At 36.2% G+C, this 17,589-nt stretch overlaps 1 protein-coding gene across 1 annotated transcript in view; it reads right to left on the bottom strand.

Annotated features, from left to right (window-relative positions):
• LOC150106897 (uncharacterized) overlaps nt 1-17,589 on the bottom strand; it is a 192,414-nt gene that overhangs the window by 13,519 nt on the left and 161,306 nt on the right. The window contains exon 5 of the mRNA XM_090393500.1: nt 3,688-3,817. Within this exon, the coding sequence (XP_090249626.1) occupies nt 3,688-3,817 (130 nt within the window). The remainder of the gene's footprint in view (nt 1-3,687; nt 3,818-17,589) is intronic.

Below are 17,589 nucleotides of genomic sequence, written 5' to 3'. Positions count from 1 at the left end.
AAAGCATGGGAATATAACAAAGATCTGTATTTAAGTTTTGTCGATTTGGAAAAGGCATATGACAAGGTGCCAAGAGAGAAGCTATTCAATACGTTACAGTTATATGGTGTCAAAGGGCATTATATCAAGCAATATTTAGTCTTTATTTGAGTTGTAAGTCAGCAGTTAGAATTGAAGGAAGTACAGGAAGATGGTTTAATGTTAAATCTGGTGTGAGACAAGGATGTACATTATCCCCTCTGTTATTCATTATCTATATGGATCACATTATGAAGGAAAGTGGTATTAAACATGATATCAAATTTGGAGATGTTAATGTCAGCTCTTTGCTTTATGCGGATGATGTTATACTTCTAAATAAATCTGCTACAAGTCTGCAAGATTCTCTGACTAAATCGAATAACTGTTGTAATAGATACGGTATGAAGGTCAACATTAAAAAGACAAAGACAATGACAGAATCATTGAAAATGTCAACTGTGTTGTGAATGGAGAACCTGTGGAACAAGTAAAACATTTCAGCTACTTAGGCATGATTTTTAGTGAAGATGGTAAATTAAATATAGAAATAGACAACAGAATCAGCAAAGTTGGTATGGTGGGAAGTGAACTGAATAAATTCATATGGATTAAGAGAGAAATTAGTCAGAACACTAAATTAGCTGTATACAAGACAGTGTTCAAACCAGTTTTAACTTCTAGATCTGAGAGCTGGGTCAAGTGTTTTACTTTAGAAGTAAAACACTTGACCAAAGAATAGAGACTGCAGATATGAGAGTCCTGAGAAAGATTAGGGGCGTGAACAGATGGCATCAATGGCAATATCATATTAAAAACGAGGATATTAGGAAAGAACTTGACATTGTCAGCATCAAGGAATGTGTTAGCAGAGCTAATCTCAGGTGGTATGGTCACTTAAACAGAATGGGAGATTAAAGATTATGAAAACAAGTGTTCTCTGCCAGATTGGCAGGAAAAAGACACAGAAAAAGACCAAGATATAGGTGGATTGATACAGTAAAAAGTGCCTTAGAAGATAGAAATATAAGATCTGATAATGTTGGAGTCTTGCCAGGCAACAGACTGATTTGGAGGAAAATTGTAGATAGGAAGTTAGTAATGATGTAATCTTTCATGTAGTACTATCATATCCTGTACTTGAGGATATATATCAGGAATTTGATGATGATGATAAAAAGCAGAGCTCAATTGTAGTCAGAATCAATCAATAAGGCAAAATGCCATTAAAAGGCCAAAATCCACTTTCCATACACCTCCGAACTTAATGACCTAACTTTTCCTCCTCCTCTTTCATTCCATTCACTCCTATTTGCTGGAAGAACAGCCTCCCTCACTCTGCCTTCCTCAAAGATTACCACCTTCAATTATTCAAAAAGCATGTCAACAAATTTTTTCTTTTTTTTTTTTATTACTCATGCTGACAATGATGTGCACAGGTATTGTACCCTTTCATTTGTGGGTCATATTTTTTTTTTAAAGAGTAACAAAATACAATTTTGGATATTTTTAAAAATGTAATTCCCATGCAAGGAAAGCTATACAACTATAGCACATTAGTACTGTGGGCAGGCTAAGGATTTACTATTATTTTTGTGAAAACACTGCTCTGCATGTATCATCTAAGGCAGTGATTCCTAACTGGTGCCCCCCCCCCATAGGGGGCTGTGGAAAATTTATAGAACATTTTACGTTTCTAGTTTTTAAAATTTTGAAATCTCTTAAAATAATTATTTTTTGCTCTTTGTTTTACTTTGTTTCAAACTTGTATCATATTGTATTAGTAATCAATTATGCAGCTCAATGCAGTAGTTTCTTTTGTGGTGGTGCCACAAGTAAACTTTTCACTGTTGGTAACACTGCTAGTTGCGACATCTGCCTACTGTGTGGACAGACTTATGTGTTCGTCGAACATGTTGTTTATTATTTTAACGGTATAATAGAACACAGAAACTAAGTAAATAACTGATTTATTAACTTGATGCTGATATTTCGCTGGTATTATAACCAGCATCTTCAGAGCACAAAAACACTGTTTGTCACAATACGCGAGACTAAAACAACATGGTGTACATTAACAAAATTGTAGCAGCAACACAAAGACTAGAGTCCTGATTTTGGCGCCCTCTATCTGAAAAAAAAAAAAAAAAAAAAAAAACGCTATCATATATTGCTAGAGTCCTAGAAAAGTGCTAGTTTTTCCTTAATATGACTGTCTCCCAGATCTTCGGCAAGTTAATACAGCCATATTTGTTGAGATTTGGAGTGTGTTTTAGGGCTTCTGTCGCCTCTAAGAACAATCTCTCTGATTTATATGGGTTTCTGTGTAGTACTTTTGTGTTTTTCCAGTTGATCCTGTGTGCAGGGGTATCCAGAGCATGGTCTGCTAGGCCCGACTTCCCATAATGATATTTCCGGACGTATCGTTTATGTTCGCTGATGCGGATATTCACAGTTCTTCCTGTTTGACCGTAGTAGGCTTGATTGCATGAGCAGGGTACTTGGTAGACTCCTGGATGTGATCAAGCCTACTACGGTCAAACAGGAAGAACTGTGAATATCCGCATCAGCGAACATAAACGATACGTCCGGAAATATCATTATGGGAAGTCGGGCCTAGCAGACCATGCTCTGGATACCCCTGCACACAGGATCAACTGGAAAAACACAAAAGTACTACACAGAAACCCATATAAATCAGAGAGATTGTTCTTAGAGGCGACAGAAGCCCTAAAACACACTCCAAATCTCAACAAATATGGCTGTATTAACTTGCCGAAGATCTGGGAGACAGTCATATTAAGGAAAAACTAGCACTTTTCTAGGACTCTAGCAATATATGATAGCGTTTTTTTTTTTTTTTTTTTTTCAGATAGAGGGCGCCAAAATCAGGACTCTAGTCTTTGTGTTGCTGCTACAATTTTGTTAATGTACACCATGTTGTTTTAGTCTCGCATATTGTGACAAACAGTGTTTTTGTGCTCTGAAGATGCTGGTTATAATACCAGCGAAATATCAGCATCAAGTTAATAAATCAATTATTTACTTAGTTTCTGTGTTCTATTATACCGTTAAAATAATAAACAACATCTGCCTACTGGACACGTGAACGTGTGTTAGAAGTGATTCCCTGAAGTTTTAAACAATACTAGTACGAATGCAGAGAACTTAATGTGTTAAGTGCTACTTGGGTGCAATTACTTTTTGAAACTTTCAGTGCTGTAATACTGATTTATTATTTCTTAAAATTTACCCATTATAAAATGAGCAAACAAAGAACATACAGTTTTTCATACAGCTGATTTCTGTTTTCTGATTTTTTTGTAATCATTATAATCGGTAAGTAAAACCACTATTTAAAAAAAAAAAAAAAAACGTTTAATTATTATTATTATGTTACTACAAACTAGGGGACCGCAAAAATATTTTAGGATACTTAGGGGGCCGCCACTACTAAAAGGTTAAGAACCACTGATCTAAGGTTCAACAGATTTTTTTTTTTTAAAAATGTTAAAATATTTAATGATACAATTTTGTTATGATTCACAGAATTTTTAATGATTGTTAAGAAAAAAAAAAAATCATTATTAGTGAATAATTCTGCCACCAATACAAAACATTAGAAAATAGTTCTTTAAAATATGCAAACTAGAGAACTGTAATACTTACTGCAGCCAGATCTCTTCTCCAAATACTATTGCACTGCCCATCACACATAGGACATGGACGCTGCATAGCATATCCACCACATTCTGCACAGTCTAAGGACACATGATCAACAAACCAACTAACACCGCATCTGTAATAGTTCATAAACCATCTATCTCATCATCATAAATATCAAATACAATAGAAAATAGACAATGTTAACAAAAAGGCAAAGTCAATTAGTTCAGAGAAACTAAGTTTAAAAGATAATCTGTAACTAAATCATAACAAACTCTCATTAAACGATTTTGGACCACATATAAAAGATTGTAAATTATTTTTAAATGGCCAACCACTTCCATCAGTATTTCATTAATATCATAAAAGTATACAAACAAAGTATCTCTCTCTCTTGGAGGAGGGGGGGGATGCATATATACATTACAATCGGGTCATGGAAAAAAAAGTATTAAGCATATTACAACTATTTGCAAGAACGAAATCATGAAACATATACACACACACTTTTTTTTGCTCACTTGAATGGAATCACCCCAAATTCAAGTTCAAAGAAAAAAAAAAGTCAACTGTTTTAATATAAAAACTCAGCAGCTGATATCTATTCTTTTCCTACAGAAAGCCAACCCAGATTACTTCAGCAATAAGTCTTCAGACTTCATGGAGTCTGAAGACTCATTGCTGGGGATCCCACTAACCATTATTCAACAATATCATTATTCTCAAACTTATTCAATTATTCTGCTTATTTACTACTCAACAAAGAAACAGCCTAATCCTAATATATTTATGCTAACTACACTCTTATGAAACTACCAGAGGGTGATCCTTTATTCTCTATCCCTCCTGTTATGTATTTAAATTTTTTTTCAGTATCCATATTTATACCTGCATAACTCAGTTGGATTTGATGATGTCCTTTGGTTGAAAAGACCTGGGTTTGAATCACGTTCTAGAAAGTGAAGACCCTTTATCAGGGCTTTTCATCTAAGGGTTAGCTGGTCTCATATGGAGGTGACATAGTTCCCTCTCCTGGAAACTAGGGTTTTCTTTCCACAAAATAGGCAAACTGGTCAGAATGGCACACACACAATATACAAACATAGGAGACTACAAGAATAAGCATTAACTACTCTATTCTTCCAGATCTAATTTTAAAAGCTTGCATGATATAGTGTGAGTCTATGCATAAGAGTTAAAGAAAATAGATCTATTCTATAAGCTTCATCAATAACTTATGTTTCTATCACATTCCTCTTTTCCATCTATCAGCCAGGATATGATTCATAAACCTTCAAAAGTATTGTTTGCAGGAGACATTCCATTCTCAAAAAAGTGTTTGTTCTAATGAATTTCACTGACTAGTGCAAGACCACCAGCTTGCTTATTGGAAGCTTTATCTTCTCCATTTCATTCCCAAAATAAAACTTGATCATATCAGAGTTCAGTAGTCCATATGCAGTCATATCAAAGATGAGAGAGATAATTTCTTGATGCCTACTTGTTAATGTGTTCTTCTTATGCTTTGAATTGTTTGCACACTTTTGCACTATGTTACCCGAACTTCAACTTCCTATCCACTATTGACCCCCATCATCAGTAACCCTAATAATCCCTTGTAATCTTTTTGGCCCAAAGTACATAATCTTGTAGTTTGACAAGTGAGCTGCCAACCATTATTGTTTACCAGCAATGTCAGTCAATTTAAATCATCTTGTATGATCTCTACATCATCTATATTAACTACTGCCATCATAATTAAGAAAACAATTGGATATTCCCTTATCCCAATCACCTCAGCATACAAAACAAACAATAGTGGTCCAAGTACAGAGCTCTGAGGCATATTACCAGTCTCCTGCCTTCTCCCAAGTCTGCTCTGCAATATATTATTCTTTGAAATCTATCAGCCATCCTCTTGTCTACATTACCAGCTTCACATCCATTCCCATTTGTGCTAATGAATTTCATTGACCAGTGTGAGCCCACCTGTCTGCTTACTGGAAGTTTGAAGTGGTTTGAAAATGTTCCATGTTTGGCCTCGGGAACAGACTTTCCAGATTACCTCACTATTATCCTATCCATGGCACTAAAGAGGAGTGTTATTAACAATAGCAGAAGAATAATATCTGCTAAGGTTGAAGGTGAAAAATGGCAGTACATATAATGGCTTTGAGCAAACATGATGTTAAAAACAATGATCACAAAAGCTTTTAGACATATGGTTGGACAAGTAAAAAGCAGATGATCATAATGGAGGATTTCAGTTATGGGAACGGAGACCATAAAAAAGGAGACAAAGAATATATGTCAAGTGTTTGAGGAATAGTTGCATCATATTCTAGGCAGCAGGTGATAGAAGAAATGCAAGGTTTTAGTTTTTGGTTTATTAACAGCATTATAAGACAGTTCTGAATAAGGTATCAACAATGCCACCAAATAATGAGACATCTGGACTTAGGAGGTGGCCAATCTGAGAAATATTTCCTCCTTCTTGAACAGAGAGAGAGAAATATATATGACCAAGGTATGATTACAGAAGGATATTTAGCCAACTTACTTCAATACCCATGAAGTGAAGGACTATGATGAAAAGATTTGGACAGAGCATGAAAAGTTTCTAAAACATCTAACACAGACAATGTGCAAATCTATACCAAGAGTCTGACAAATACAGTATGAGGGACATATGGAATTAGGAAAGCATTGTGGAAAAAAAGTGGAGGAAATAACCTTTATTCTAATGATTTGATGCAGAGGTTATTGAAGGGAGTTCTGTTACATAACAAGCATGTGATTGTAGAAGGGTGACACACCAGTCAATAGCAGCAAAGTGACTACTGCAGAGTAGTGAAATTATTTATTGAGTACTTTATATTAGTGTGAATGATGCTGTTCAATGCCTATAAGGGAGACAAACACTACAGGGACTAGAAGTTAACGAAACAGAAGTGTATGAAAAGTTGGGTGAATAGTAGTCAATAAGGCTGTGAAGTTAGACAATGTATCAGTAGATACTTTTCATAGAATTTACAACATCTGACTGATCCTTGACCTAGTTGATTAACAAGATATGTATTACAGAGGTGGATAAACTAGTAGCATTGCAAAAAAGTGATAAGATAGATGATTCTGAATATAGAAGTCCATATATCAGCAGTTCTTTTCATAATGGAGAGATTGGTTAGGAGAGGTTCAAAGGGGATAGGTATGCAATATATGGTTCTCTCAAGCAAGATCACCAAGCCTCCTCTCATGTCCATGTGGTGAATCCTGGAACTGGAGTAACCAAGTGGAAGAATGGGCACCAATCACAGTGGAAAGTTCGGTGAGGTAACAGAAAAAAAAAGGGAACTAAGGATACGTAAGGTGGTGCGACCACCATGAAACTAGACTATGGATGGCTAAAACCAACCCTGCTGAATTTTTCCTTACTTCAAAGTTTCAAGATAGAAGAAATCTGTCACCTTGGAAAATGACTAATAGGTTAAAAGATGAAAATCTGAAAACAAACCCCAACTCAACATCAGAGTTAAAGATCGGTACTATCAACGTAAGAAGCCTGAATGGCAAAGAAATGTAGCTAGCTGAGGAATTAGATAAGTACCAGATCGACATAATAGGGGTGACTGAAACAAAAAAGACCAAAACTGGTGAGATCTTTCTGAGCAATAAATACAAAATGTTATATTCAGGCAATGACAATCAAGGAAAAGAAGGAGTAGCCATAGTATTCAACACAAAATACGAGGCTAATCTTCTTGAATGGCAGTCAGTCTCAAGAAGAGTAATGTGGGCAAATATGAGAATGGGGGAACTGGACAATGAGACTTATTTGTGCCTAAGAAGGTTCTACTAAGGTAGAAAGTGGAGGAATTTTTTGAGGCTTTAGAAAAAAGCAACTGACACAATGAAAAAGGAAAAGTTGGTCCTTGTTGGGGATCTAAATAGCAGAGTAGGAAATGATTGTGAGACATAGAAAAATATTTTGGGAAAATTTGGAGAAAAGAGCAAAGCTAATAATAATGGCAAATATCTGTTGGGTTTCTGCTCAGGACATGGACTGGTTATTACTAACACCATGTTCCAACATAAAAATGTGCACAAATTCACATGGAGAGAAGAGGCAAGGAATAAGAAAAGTCTCATTGACTATGTTGTTGTTGATAGTGATGTTTTCTCCTTGGTGCAGGACACCAGAGTGTACAGAGGATTTGAAATTGGAAGTGATCACTATTTAGTCTTGCGCAGGATAAAATTGAATTTCATATTGAAATGAATAACATGTAAGGAAGTTTTAAAGCGAATAAAAGTTGAGCGGCTCTTAGATGTGAACTGTAGACTAAAATACACAAAGATTATTGAAGAAAAAATGAAAGAGTTTGAGAACAGGAATGAAACCTTTGAGATTCAGTGGCAAACTCTGAAGAAAACATTGATTGATTCAGCCAGAGAGGCATGTGGTGAGGTTGTCTGCAAGGATACAAAAATCAGAACTCCATGGTGGACACAGGAAGTTAAAGAGGCGGTGAAGGAAAAGAAGAAAGCATATCAAACGTTTCTGTCATATAATCAGCTTGCGCTCTTAGAGAATATAGAGACAAATGCAAGAATGCTAAACACTGTGTAAAACTAGCTAAACAAAAGTCATGGGAGGACGTTGGCAAGAAAATAGAAAATAAATATCAATAAAGTGGCAAAATATTCTGGAGGTTGTTGAAGAAGCTTAGGAATGAAGGAAAGAGTGCTGTAAAAGGAGTTAGAGATGATAAAGGTGACATGAAAACGGGAGAAAAAGATATCCTTGAAGTATGGAATAATTACTTTGAAAAACTGCTAAATGAAACAAGCAGCGATGATAGCACAGTGGTAAAAAAACACTGACCAGGCATGCAGTCAGGAATATATATCCATACTTGAAGTTAGAAAAAGCCATCAAAGGCTTGAAATGTGGAAAGGCAGCAGGAGTAGATGATATTCGACCAGAAATGCTGAAGTATGGTGGTATAAGTCTTACAGTGGCTGCACTGCAGCCACTGTAAGACAAATTCCCGATGATTGGAGTGGAGCTCTCATAGTACCAATATATAAAAAGGGAAATAGAATTGAATGTGAGAATTACAGAGGTATTTCCCTACTGAGTGTTCCTGGCAAGATCTATGCAAGTATACTTGAGAAACGGTTGAGAAGAATTGTGGAAGAAAAGCTTGGTGAAGAACAAGCTGGATTCAGGCCAAATAGAGGCTGTCAGGATCAGATCTTCTCTTTACGACAAATAGCCGAGAAAGCATTGGAATATAACAAAGATCTATATTTAAGTTTTGTCGATTTGGAAAAGGCATATGACAAGGTGCCAAGAGAGAAGCTATTCAATACGCTGCAGTTATATGGTGTCAATGGGGCATTATATCAAGCAATACTTAGTCTTTATTTGAGTTGTAAGTCAGCAGTTAGAATTGAAGGAAGTACAGGAAGATGGTTTAATATTAAATCTGGTGTGAGACAAGGATGTTCATTATCCCCTCTGTTATTCATTATCTATATGGATCACATTATGAAGGAAAGTGGTATTAAACCTGATATCAAAATTGGAGATGTTAATGTCAGCTCTTTGCTTTATGCGGATGATGTTATACTTCTAAATAAATCCGCTACAAGTCTGCAAGATTCTCTGACTAAATTGAATAGCTGTTGTAATAGATATGGTATGAAGGTCAGCAATAAAAAGACAAAGACAATGAAAATAGGCAGAATCATTGAAAATGTCAACTGTGTTGTGTTTTTTATCACTGTGCTGTCATCACTGCTTGTTTCATTTAGCAGTTTTTCAAAGTAATTACTCCATACTTCAAGGATATCTTTTTCTCCTGTTTTCATGTCACCTTTATCATCTCTAACTCCTTTTACAGCACTCTTTCCTCCATTCCTAAGCTTCTTCAACAACCTCCAGAATATTTTGCCACCTTCTTGATATTTATTTTCTATATTCTTGCCAAAGTCCTCCCATGACTTTTGTTTAGCTAGTTTTACACACTGTTTAGCTTTCTTACATTTGTCTCTGTATTCTGTAAGAGTAAAAGCTGACTTATTTGCCAGGAACTTTTGATATGCTTTCTTCTTTTCCTTCACTGCCTCTTTAACTTCCTGTGTCCACCAGGGAGTTCTGATTTTTTTATCCTTGCACACAACCTCACCACATGCCTCTCTGGCAGAATCAATCAATGTTTTCTTCAGAGTTTGCCACTGAATCTCCAAGGTTTGATTCCTGTTCTCAAACTCTTTCATTTTCTTTTCAATAATCTTTCTGTATTTTAGTCTGCAGTTCACATCTGAGAGCTGCTCAACTTTTATTCGCTTTAAAACTTTCTTACATGTTATTCTTTTCAATATGAAATTCAATTTTATCCTGCTCAAGACTAAATAGTGATCACTTCCAATTTCAAATCCTCTGTACACTCTGGTGTCCTGCACCAGGGAGAAAACATCACTATCAACAATAACATAGTGTCGCGACGACTCTTTTTCTGTGTGTTCTAATTCTATCTAGTTTCAAGTCACTTTTATAATTAAAATAACCAATTGCGAAGTGATCACCGATCCAAAAGTAGGGAAATTTATATTTATACTGCGCCACCCTATTCTTAGATTAGTCTATATAAATAGTAGGATCAATTCTAAATTAGGTTAGCAGTCATCTCATTAGGCCGAATTATTTATTATCATTTTTACTTGGGGTTCCCGCAAGATTCGAATATTTATGAACGGTGCAATAAAAAGGAATTCAGGCAAACACAGTATTTAGATCAACAAAATAAAACATTTAATATATGATATGGTTAACGAATACAAAACTCTATTTAAAAATGGAACTATACAATTAACTTAACACAACTTCTTAGGTCACTCATTCCAATTCAACGTTCTAACTTTCATATACAATTCACAGTCTCAAAAACACAATTCTTCTTATTTCAAGTTAATATAACAACTTCACATTTAATCAGTCTTCACAAATCTATCAGCTCAATGTTTATATTCACAGCAGGCAATACTCTATGTAAGCAATATTCCAAACAAATAAATTCCGGTCCTTGAGCATCGGAGATATATCACAGTTAATGCTAGAATAGACAAACTTATACAACTACTCTTACCAGACAAATTCTTCAATACATCAAATTATTGAGAGAGCACTTATGAATTAACTTAATTAACGTTAGCGGAACACACATAATAAAAATTCTCCACAGTTTAAACTGTATTACTGTAAGTCGCACTTCACTATTCCAAACAACAGTAATTAGGTACTAATATCTTTTCTTGTTCGCTTTTCTCCAAGTAATCAATATAACCTTTTCCTAGGGCAACATAGAATTAAAATCGTAATTCAGATTAACTGGAACTAATCAGAATTTTCGCATTGACTGTCCAGTTTCCTTTTTATCTGATTACGGCATCAACCTTTCTTCATAACAACAGCTGACTTCGCTTATAATATTAAACTTTATGATTCACTACTTATTGGTTCATTTCCGAACACTATTTTCATAAATTTCAGCCCTAAGGATCTTATAATCTTGGTTCCGCAAAACTCTCCCTCGCTTAATAATAATTCTTCTCTTTTCTCCTTCTATCTATGACCTTTACTCCCACCTTACGTTCGAACGCTACTTTCTACTCCACTCGTGGTTGTTTACGCGTGCGTCTCCATGACAACAGACTAAACGTAAATATTTCGCTAATGTAATGTATGCTCTTTTACTACTACATTTGTGATTACATAACATTAAATATTTTACAAATAAGAACAACATAATATTTAAGCTACTTCTTCAACTTTTTGATTACGTATACAGTTAAATATAAAATAACACTTTACGTTACATCATATATATTTGGTTATACAAAATTCTATACATTTTAATATTTTATAAAATAATAGTAGGTCAGGTTTTTAATAAATATTCAATTAGTAATTCTCAATTAGGGAATAATAAATAATTTTATATAAGTCATGATTAATATTTAATAAGCAATGTTAAATGTGAATGAAAAAAAATAAATTACATAACATAGCTTCATTCACAATTTAACAATAGTCAATGAGACTTTTCTTATTCCTAGCCTCTTCTCTCCATGTGAATTTGTGCACATTTTTATGCTGGAACATGGTGTTAGTAATAACCAGTCCATGTCCTGAGCAGAAATCCAACAGATATTTGCCATCATTATTAGCTTTGCTCTTTTCTCCAAATTTTCCCAAAATATTTCTGTATGTCTCACAATCATTTCCTACTCTGCTATTTAGATCCCCAACAAGGACCAACTTTTCCTTTTTCATTGTGTCAGTTGCTTTTCCTAAAGCGTCAAAAAATTCCTCCACTTCTACCTTAGTAGAACCTTCTGTGGGACCATAGGCACAAATAAGTCTTATTGTCCAGTTCCCCATTCTCATATTTGCCCACATTACTCTACTTGAGACTGACTGCCATTCAAGAAGATTAGCCTCGTATTTTGTGTTGAATACTATGGCTACTCCTTCTTTTCCTTGATTGTTATTGCCTGAATATAACATTTTGTATTTATTGCTCAGAAAGATCTCACCAGTTTTGGTCTTTTTTGTTTCAGTCACCCCTATTATGTCGATCTGGTACTTATCTAATTCCTCAGCTAGTTCCATTTCTTTGCCATTCAGGCTTCTTACGTTGATAGTACCGATCTTTAACTCTGGTGATGTTGAGTTGGGGTTTGTTTTCAGATTTGTTCCAGTAGCTGACTTTTCGCTGTTCGTCCTGGTTCCCTGGCGAAAACAACGGGGGCCTTGTTTAACCGGGCGACGCCCCAGCCGGCATGAAATTTTGTCATGTTGTACCATCATTTTTTATTTTGGTTTAACCAATAAGAATACAATTTGGTCGGCTAAATCCCAAATTGCCAGCCCATCCTCGTTCGTTCAGTATCAAAGTAGATACTGAACAGGGTGCACCACGAGAAGGTGAGGATTGGACATTAGGTCAGAAGCCCTGGTCGGTTCTCCACATTCCTTTAAAGGCTATGTGGAGGTCTCCTCTCAGTTATACAGCTTTGACCCTTAAGCATTTCACTATGGCCTATAAATTTTCTATTGGGTTAATGTCAGGAGAATTACATGGCTATTGAAGCAATTGGATGTTGTGATTTTTGAGGAACTCTTTCACTTTTTTTTTGATGTGTGGCATGGAGTGAGCTCCTGTTGGAAGACGAGTCTTTATCTTTCTGGATCTGTGGGACCACTCATTTCTCCAATATATTTATGTATTGGTCACATTTCATCATACCATCAACAGGCACAAGTGATCCTGGACCCATCATGTGTAAAACAACCCCAGAATATCTTTTTAGTTGGGTGTTTAGGAACTTTGAAGGTGGGCAGGAGAAGTATTCTCAGCTGCTGATTTGCAAACATAGGATACTCGCTCTCCTTGGACAAAGAAAAGGCTCTCATCTGAGAATATGACTTTCTTCCACTTCTCAACAATCCAATCTTTGTACATTTTTACCCACTGGAGCCTTTTTTTCTGTATAGCCTTTTTGAACAGTAGTTTCTTTTTTGGTTTGTGGGCAGTCCTCCCTACTTCCAACAATCTTCAATAGACTGTCATGTCAGAAATATCAATCCCACTAGCAGCCAGGTCTCTCTAAGTCTACAGCAGAAAACCTTGGATTCATTTTGCATTTCCTAACTAGTAAACAATCTTAAGTGTAGTTTTCCTTTTTTGCCCACATTTTCCTTTTCTGTCAGAAGAAAAGGTACCTGTCTCCTGGAAGTTGACTGCTGATGATTTACTCCATTATTTTGGAGAGGGCTGAAGTGATGCCAATCAGCTGTTAATTATACAAACATTTTTCTCCCTTTTTTTTGGGGGGGGAGGGAATAGGTTGGATATACTATTATTATTATTAGACACCTCCAGGGAATCCAAAGACTCATCGAGGGAAGGCACCTGCTCTACAACTCTGTCTACGCCACTCAATCCACTAACTAACTGCACCAATGCCATCTACTGCCAACCACCACTAGTATTTCTAAAGACAATCACAGACATCCATGCTCACGGCAGGATTTGAACCCACAGCCTTTTGGCTGGAGAGCAGATATGCTAATCACTCAGCCAGCCAGGCTGGCTAATATGTTTGCTTCCATGCATTTGGATAAGGGCCAGCTGATTTTAGAGACTATATGAGACAAGTGTTAGTTCTGAAGCACAATGTTAGAGTACTACTGAAGAGATGACATTAGGACTAAGAATTTTTTTAGTGTGTAAAGTTATTTAGTATTCTTCCAATGTCTTTTCTTCAAACACCACAGCACGCATATCATATGCTATTTCTGGTATGGTATGATATGATATGAGGCAATTTGTCTCAGTCATCTATGCAGGAGTTGAAGGAGAAGGGTGATGCCACGAGATCATCTTTACTTTAGGTATTGTGCTGTAACAGTGGTGCTATCTGGATGAGAAAGTATAGGTAGGTAGAAGCTTGTTGGATCACCTTTGCAATGGACTACAGGTATGACTTCCATTTGGACAGGAGGTGAGTTTTCTGCTATTGTCCTTCACGAAGTCAGATTTCGATTTGCTGACAGTCATTGTATGTTTATTGCACACTTCGGCACAGGCACGTGGCTGAGGTGCTTGTTGTATGGTATGCTGACATTTTTCTTCTAAGTGTTTTGGTACGCCTTTTAATAAACCATGACTTGGAAGGTGGACAGGAATTTTGAATTAATAAGAAATGAAGATCTTCATGCTAGTAGAGAGCTTCTGTGACTTGCTCAGAGCAAGTGTTTGTAAAAGTTAAGCATGCACTTTTTCAGCTACCTGGAAACTTTGATTCTTCTTTTCTAGCCTCTTTCCATCCACTTTTAAATATATATCTCCCCCCCTTAACTTTCCAGTTCTGTCTATCTTTAGCCAATATCCACCATCTAATGCCAAACCTTTGCAGATCATCCTGCATATCTTATTCTTTGGTGACTTTTCCTTCTCTTGGTATCCACTCAGTGCTTAATTTTGTTCCACTTTTCATCTGGGAGTCCACCGAAATGGCTAGCCCATCTTCATTTACATGCTCTAAAACACTTGACAATATCTTCTGCTCCAGTCATTTCTCAATTTCCAGTAGTTCTTATCCTATCTCTTTTTGCTACATAAAGCATTCTTCTCTCCAAGCCTCTTTGGGTCACATACAATCTGTCTTCCTGTTTTTTTAAGTTGCTGCCCATGTCTCACTTCCATAGGAAAACTGGAATAATATATACATTAAAGAACTTTCTCTTTAATATATGCATTTAGGTAAATCTCCTAACAGATAATCTTTATATATCCAAATGCTTTGTTGCCTTGTGTGATTCTTCTACTTATTTCTTTATCTTGTTTTTCCTTAAAGCTAACCAATCACCATATTCCTGACATATACCCGGGGGGGGGGATGTACAGGATCTTATGATAGTACTATGTGAACAGTTACGTCATTAATAACTTCCTATCAACAATTTTCCTACAAATTGTCCTGTTATCTGTTAACATTCCAGCATTAAATTCAGATCTTATATTTCTGTCTTCTGAGGCACTTTTCACTGTATCAATCCATCTACATCTTGGTAGATGGTGTGTACCTCCCATGATGACAAATCATGGGAGGTACACACCATCACGTGCTCCATGATTTAAACGTATTCAATGTGTCTTTTTCCTACCTTCCTGGCAAAAAACAGTTGTTTAGCTGATATTTCCTCTCCTATTCTGTTTAAGTGGTCATACTACCTGAGATTAGCATTGCTAACATATTCCTGAAAAACTAACTAATTGACCAAGTTATATATAGTCTTCCATAATTTCAATATGACAACCTGTTAATTTTAGTTCAGTCTGATCTGAATTTGTCATCAGTTTGGTTTTAGTTAGATTAATCTTTAAATCTTTTGTTTCCTACTTTCTCTATCAAGGTTATTTAGCATTTCCTGAGTTTCTTTATTTTTTGCTAAAGGAACAATGCCATCTGCAAAATGCAAGTGACTGATATTTTTTCCATTATTGAGCGATATAGGATCTCCTTGCCTTACTCTTCTCCAATACCAAATTCCTTTCCCTGATAATCAAGCTTTATACTGACCGTTTTGTTTTGATATACAGTTTTTAATAATTGGATATATTTTATTATTATTATTACTAACATCTGACCTCCACAGAGTCAGACTCATCATGGGAGGTACACACCATCACACACTCCATGACAAACTTATTCAATGTGTCTACATTCACAACACACTCAGGCAATTCCATTCCACTCACCAGCCACTCTCCATGTTGACATCTCTTTTATGTCAACTTATATTTATGTCAACATATATGTTGACATCTCTTTTATGTCAACCTGATAACAACTGCTGACTAACTTATGTCTCAATCATATCTCCCCCCCATCTTCCCCTATTCACAAAGCTTTGCAATTAACATTCTCTCAATCTGTCCTTGTACTCCACATTCCAAAGACCACTGACTATCTTTGTGAATCTTCTCTGGACCCTAACATATCCTTGTCACCATGAAAATCTGGTGACCAAATCTTTGCACAATAACTCATATGAGGCTTGATCAAGGCCTTATTCAATGATGTCATAACCTCTTTATTTCTGCATGTCAGGGTCCTCTTCATCATTGCCATTATCCGATGTGACATCTTCACAACTTGTGCAACGTGGCCCCTGAATTTCAAGTCATTATCCACACCGCTCCCAGATCTCTCATCTCCTCTACATCCTTTAAAGTTTCTGCATCAAGTGTATACTTTGCATCCTATTGTTGTATACCAAATTTCAAAATCTTACACTCTGTTAGGATGGCTTGTTTTAAGCTGTGTGCAGAGACTGGAAAAAGTATTGCTGAATGAAGTGAAAATGGATATGCAGAACCAGGGAAACTAGAACTACCAAGGAGGGGGGAAGTGGATATGCGGACATCAGTGAGATAGTTGAGCGTAAGAATGTATATAATGTACCCGAGCCAGTACTAAGGACAAGAAATCGGAATGGGATAGTTGGAATAATGCATCAAGATAGGGGTGGGACAAAGGGACCTCTGCATTTCATGTATACTAATGCCAGGAGTATTAGGAACAAGAAGGAAGAATTTTTGTCCTTGATTGGCTCTTCCTGGCCACAGGTTATTGGCATTACTGAAACAGGGCTGATGGAAGATGATATAGTTAGTGGGATAGAATGTTTAGGTTATAGTGTGTTCAGGAGGGACAGAGAAAATAAAATAGGGGGAGGAGTGTTATTGATGATAGCTGATGAACTGCAACCAAGGAGAATTGAAGTTGAATTGCAGGATAGTGAAAAGAACATATTTGAGGCTATTTGGTGTGAGATTGAGACTGGCAGAACAAAATATATAGTTGGGTACTGCTATAGACCAGGTGATGGAATACATGGTGGAGATAGTATGCATAAACAAATTGATGAAATGAGTGGAAGGAGGGTAATTATTATGGGGGATTTCAACTATGGTAACATTGATTGGAAGGAGAGGACACATGTGAGGAAGAAAATGGATTTTTATTCAATTATTAAGGGATAACTATCTGAGACAGCATATAATTGAAAATACTAGGGGTTTGAGAGTGCTTGACCTGGTAATAGCATCTGAGAATTTGACTGTAATGAATATGACCATGTTGCCACTTATTGGTGAGAGTGATCATAAGGTCTTGACCTGGGAGGTGGCTAAAGGTGTGAAATTTTCAATTAAGACAGGGTATATGTGGAATTACCGTGCTGACAAGTGTGACAAGCTTAGGAGATTGCTTGGATCAGTGCCATGGCATGTACAACTTCAAGGGCTGGATGTCGATAGAGCATGG

The sequence above is a fragment of the Typopeltis vanoorti genome, chromosome 5, assembly GCF_054136105.1.
Source record: "Typopeltis vanoorti isolate ZY-2024b chromosome 5, IOZ_Tvanoo_1.0, whole genome shotgun sequence".
Taxonomy (NCBI): Eukaryota; Metazoa; Arthropoda; class Arachnida; order Uropygi; family Thelyphonidae; genus Typopeltis; species Typopeltis vanoorti.
The sequence above is the reverse complement of the archived record's forward strand: the minus strand, read 5'-3'. Positions and strand labels throughout refer to the sequence as shown.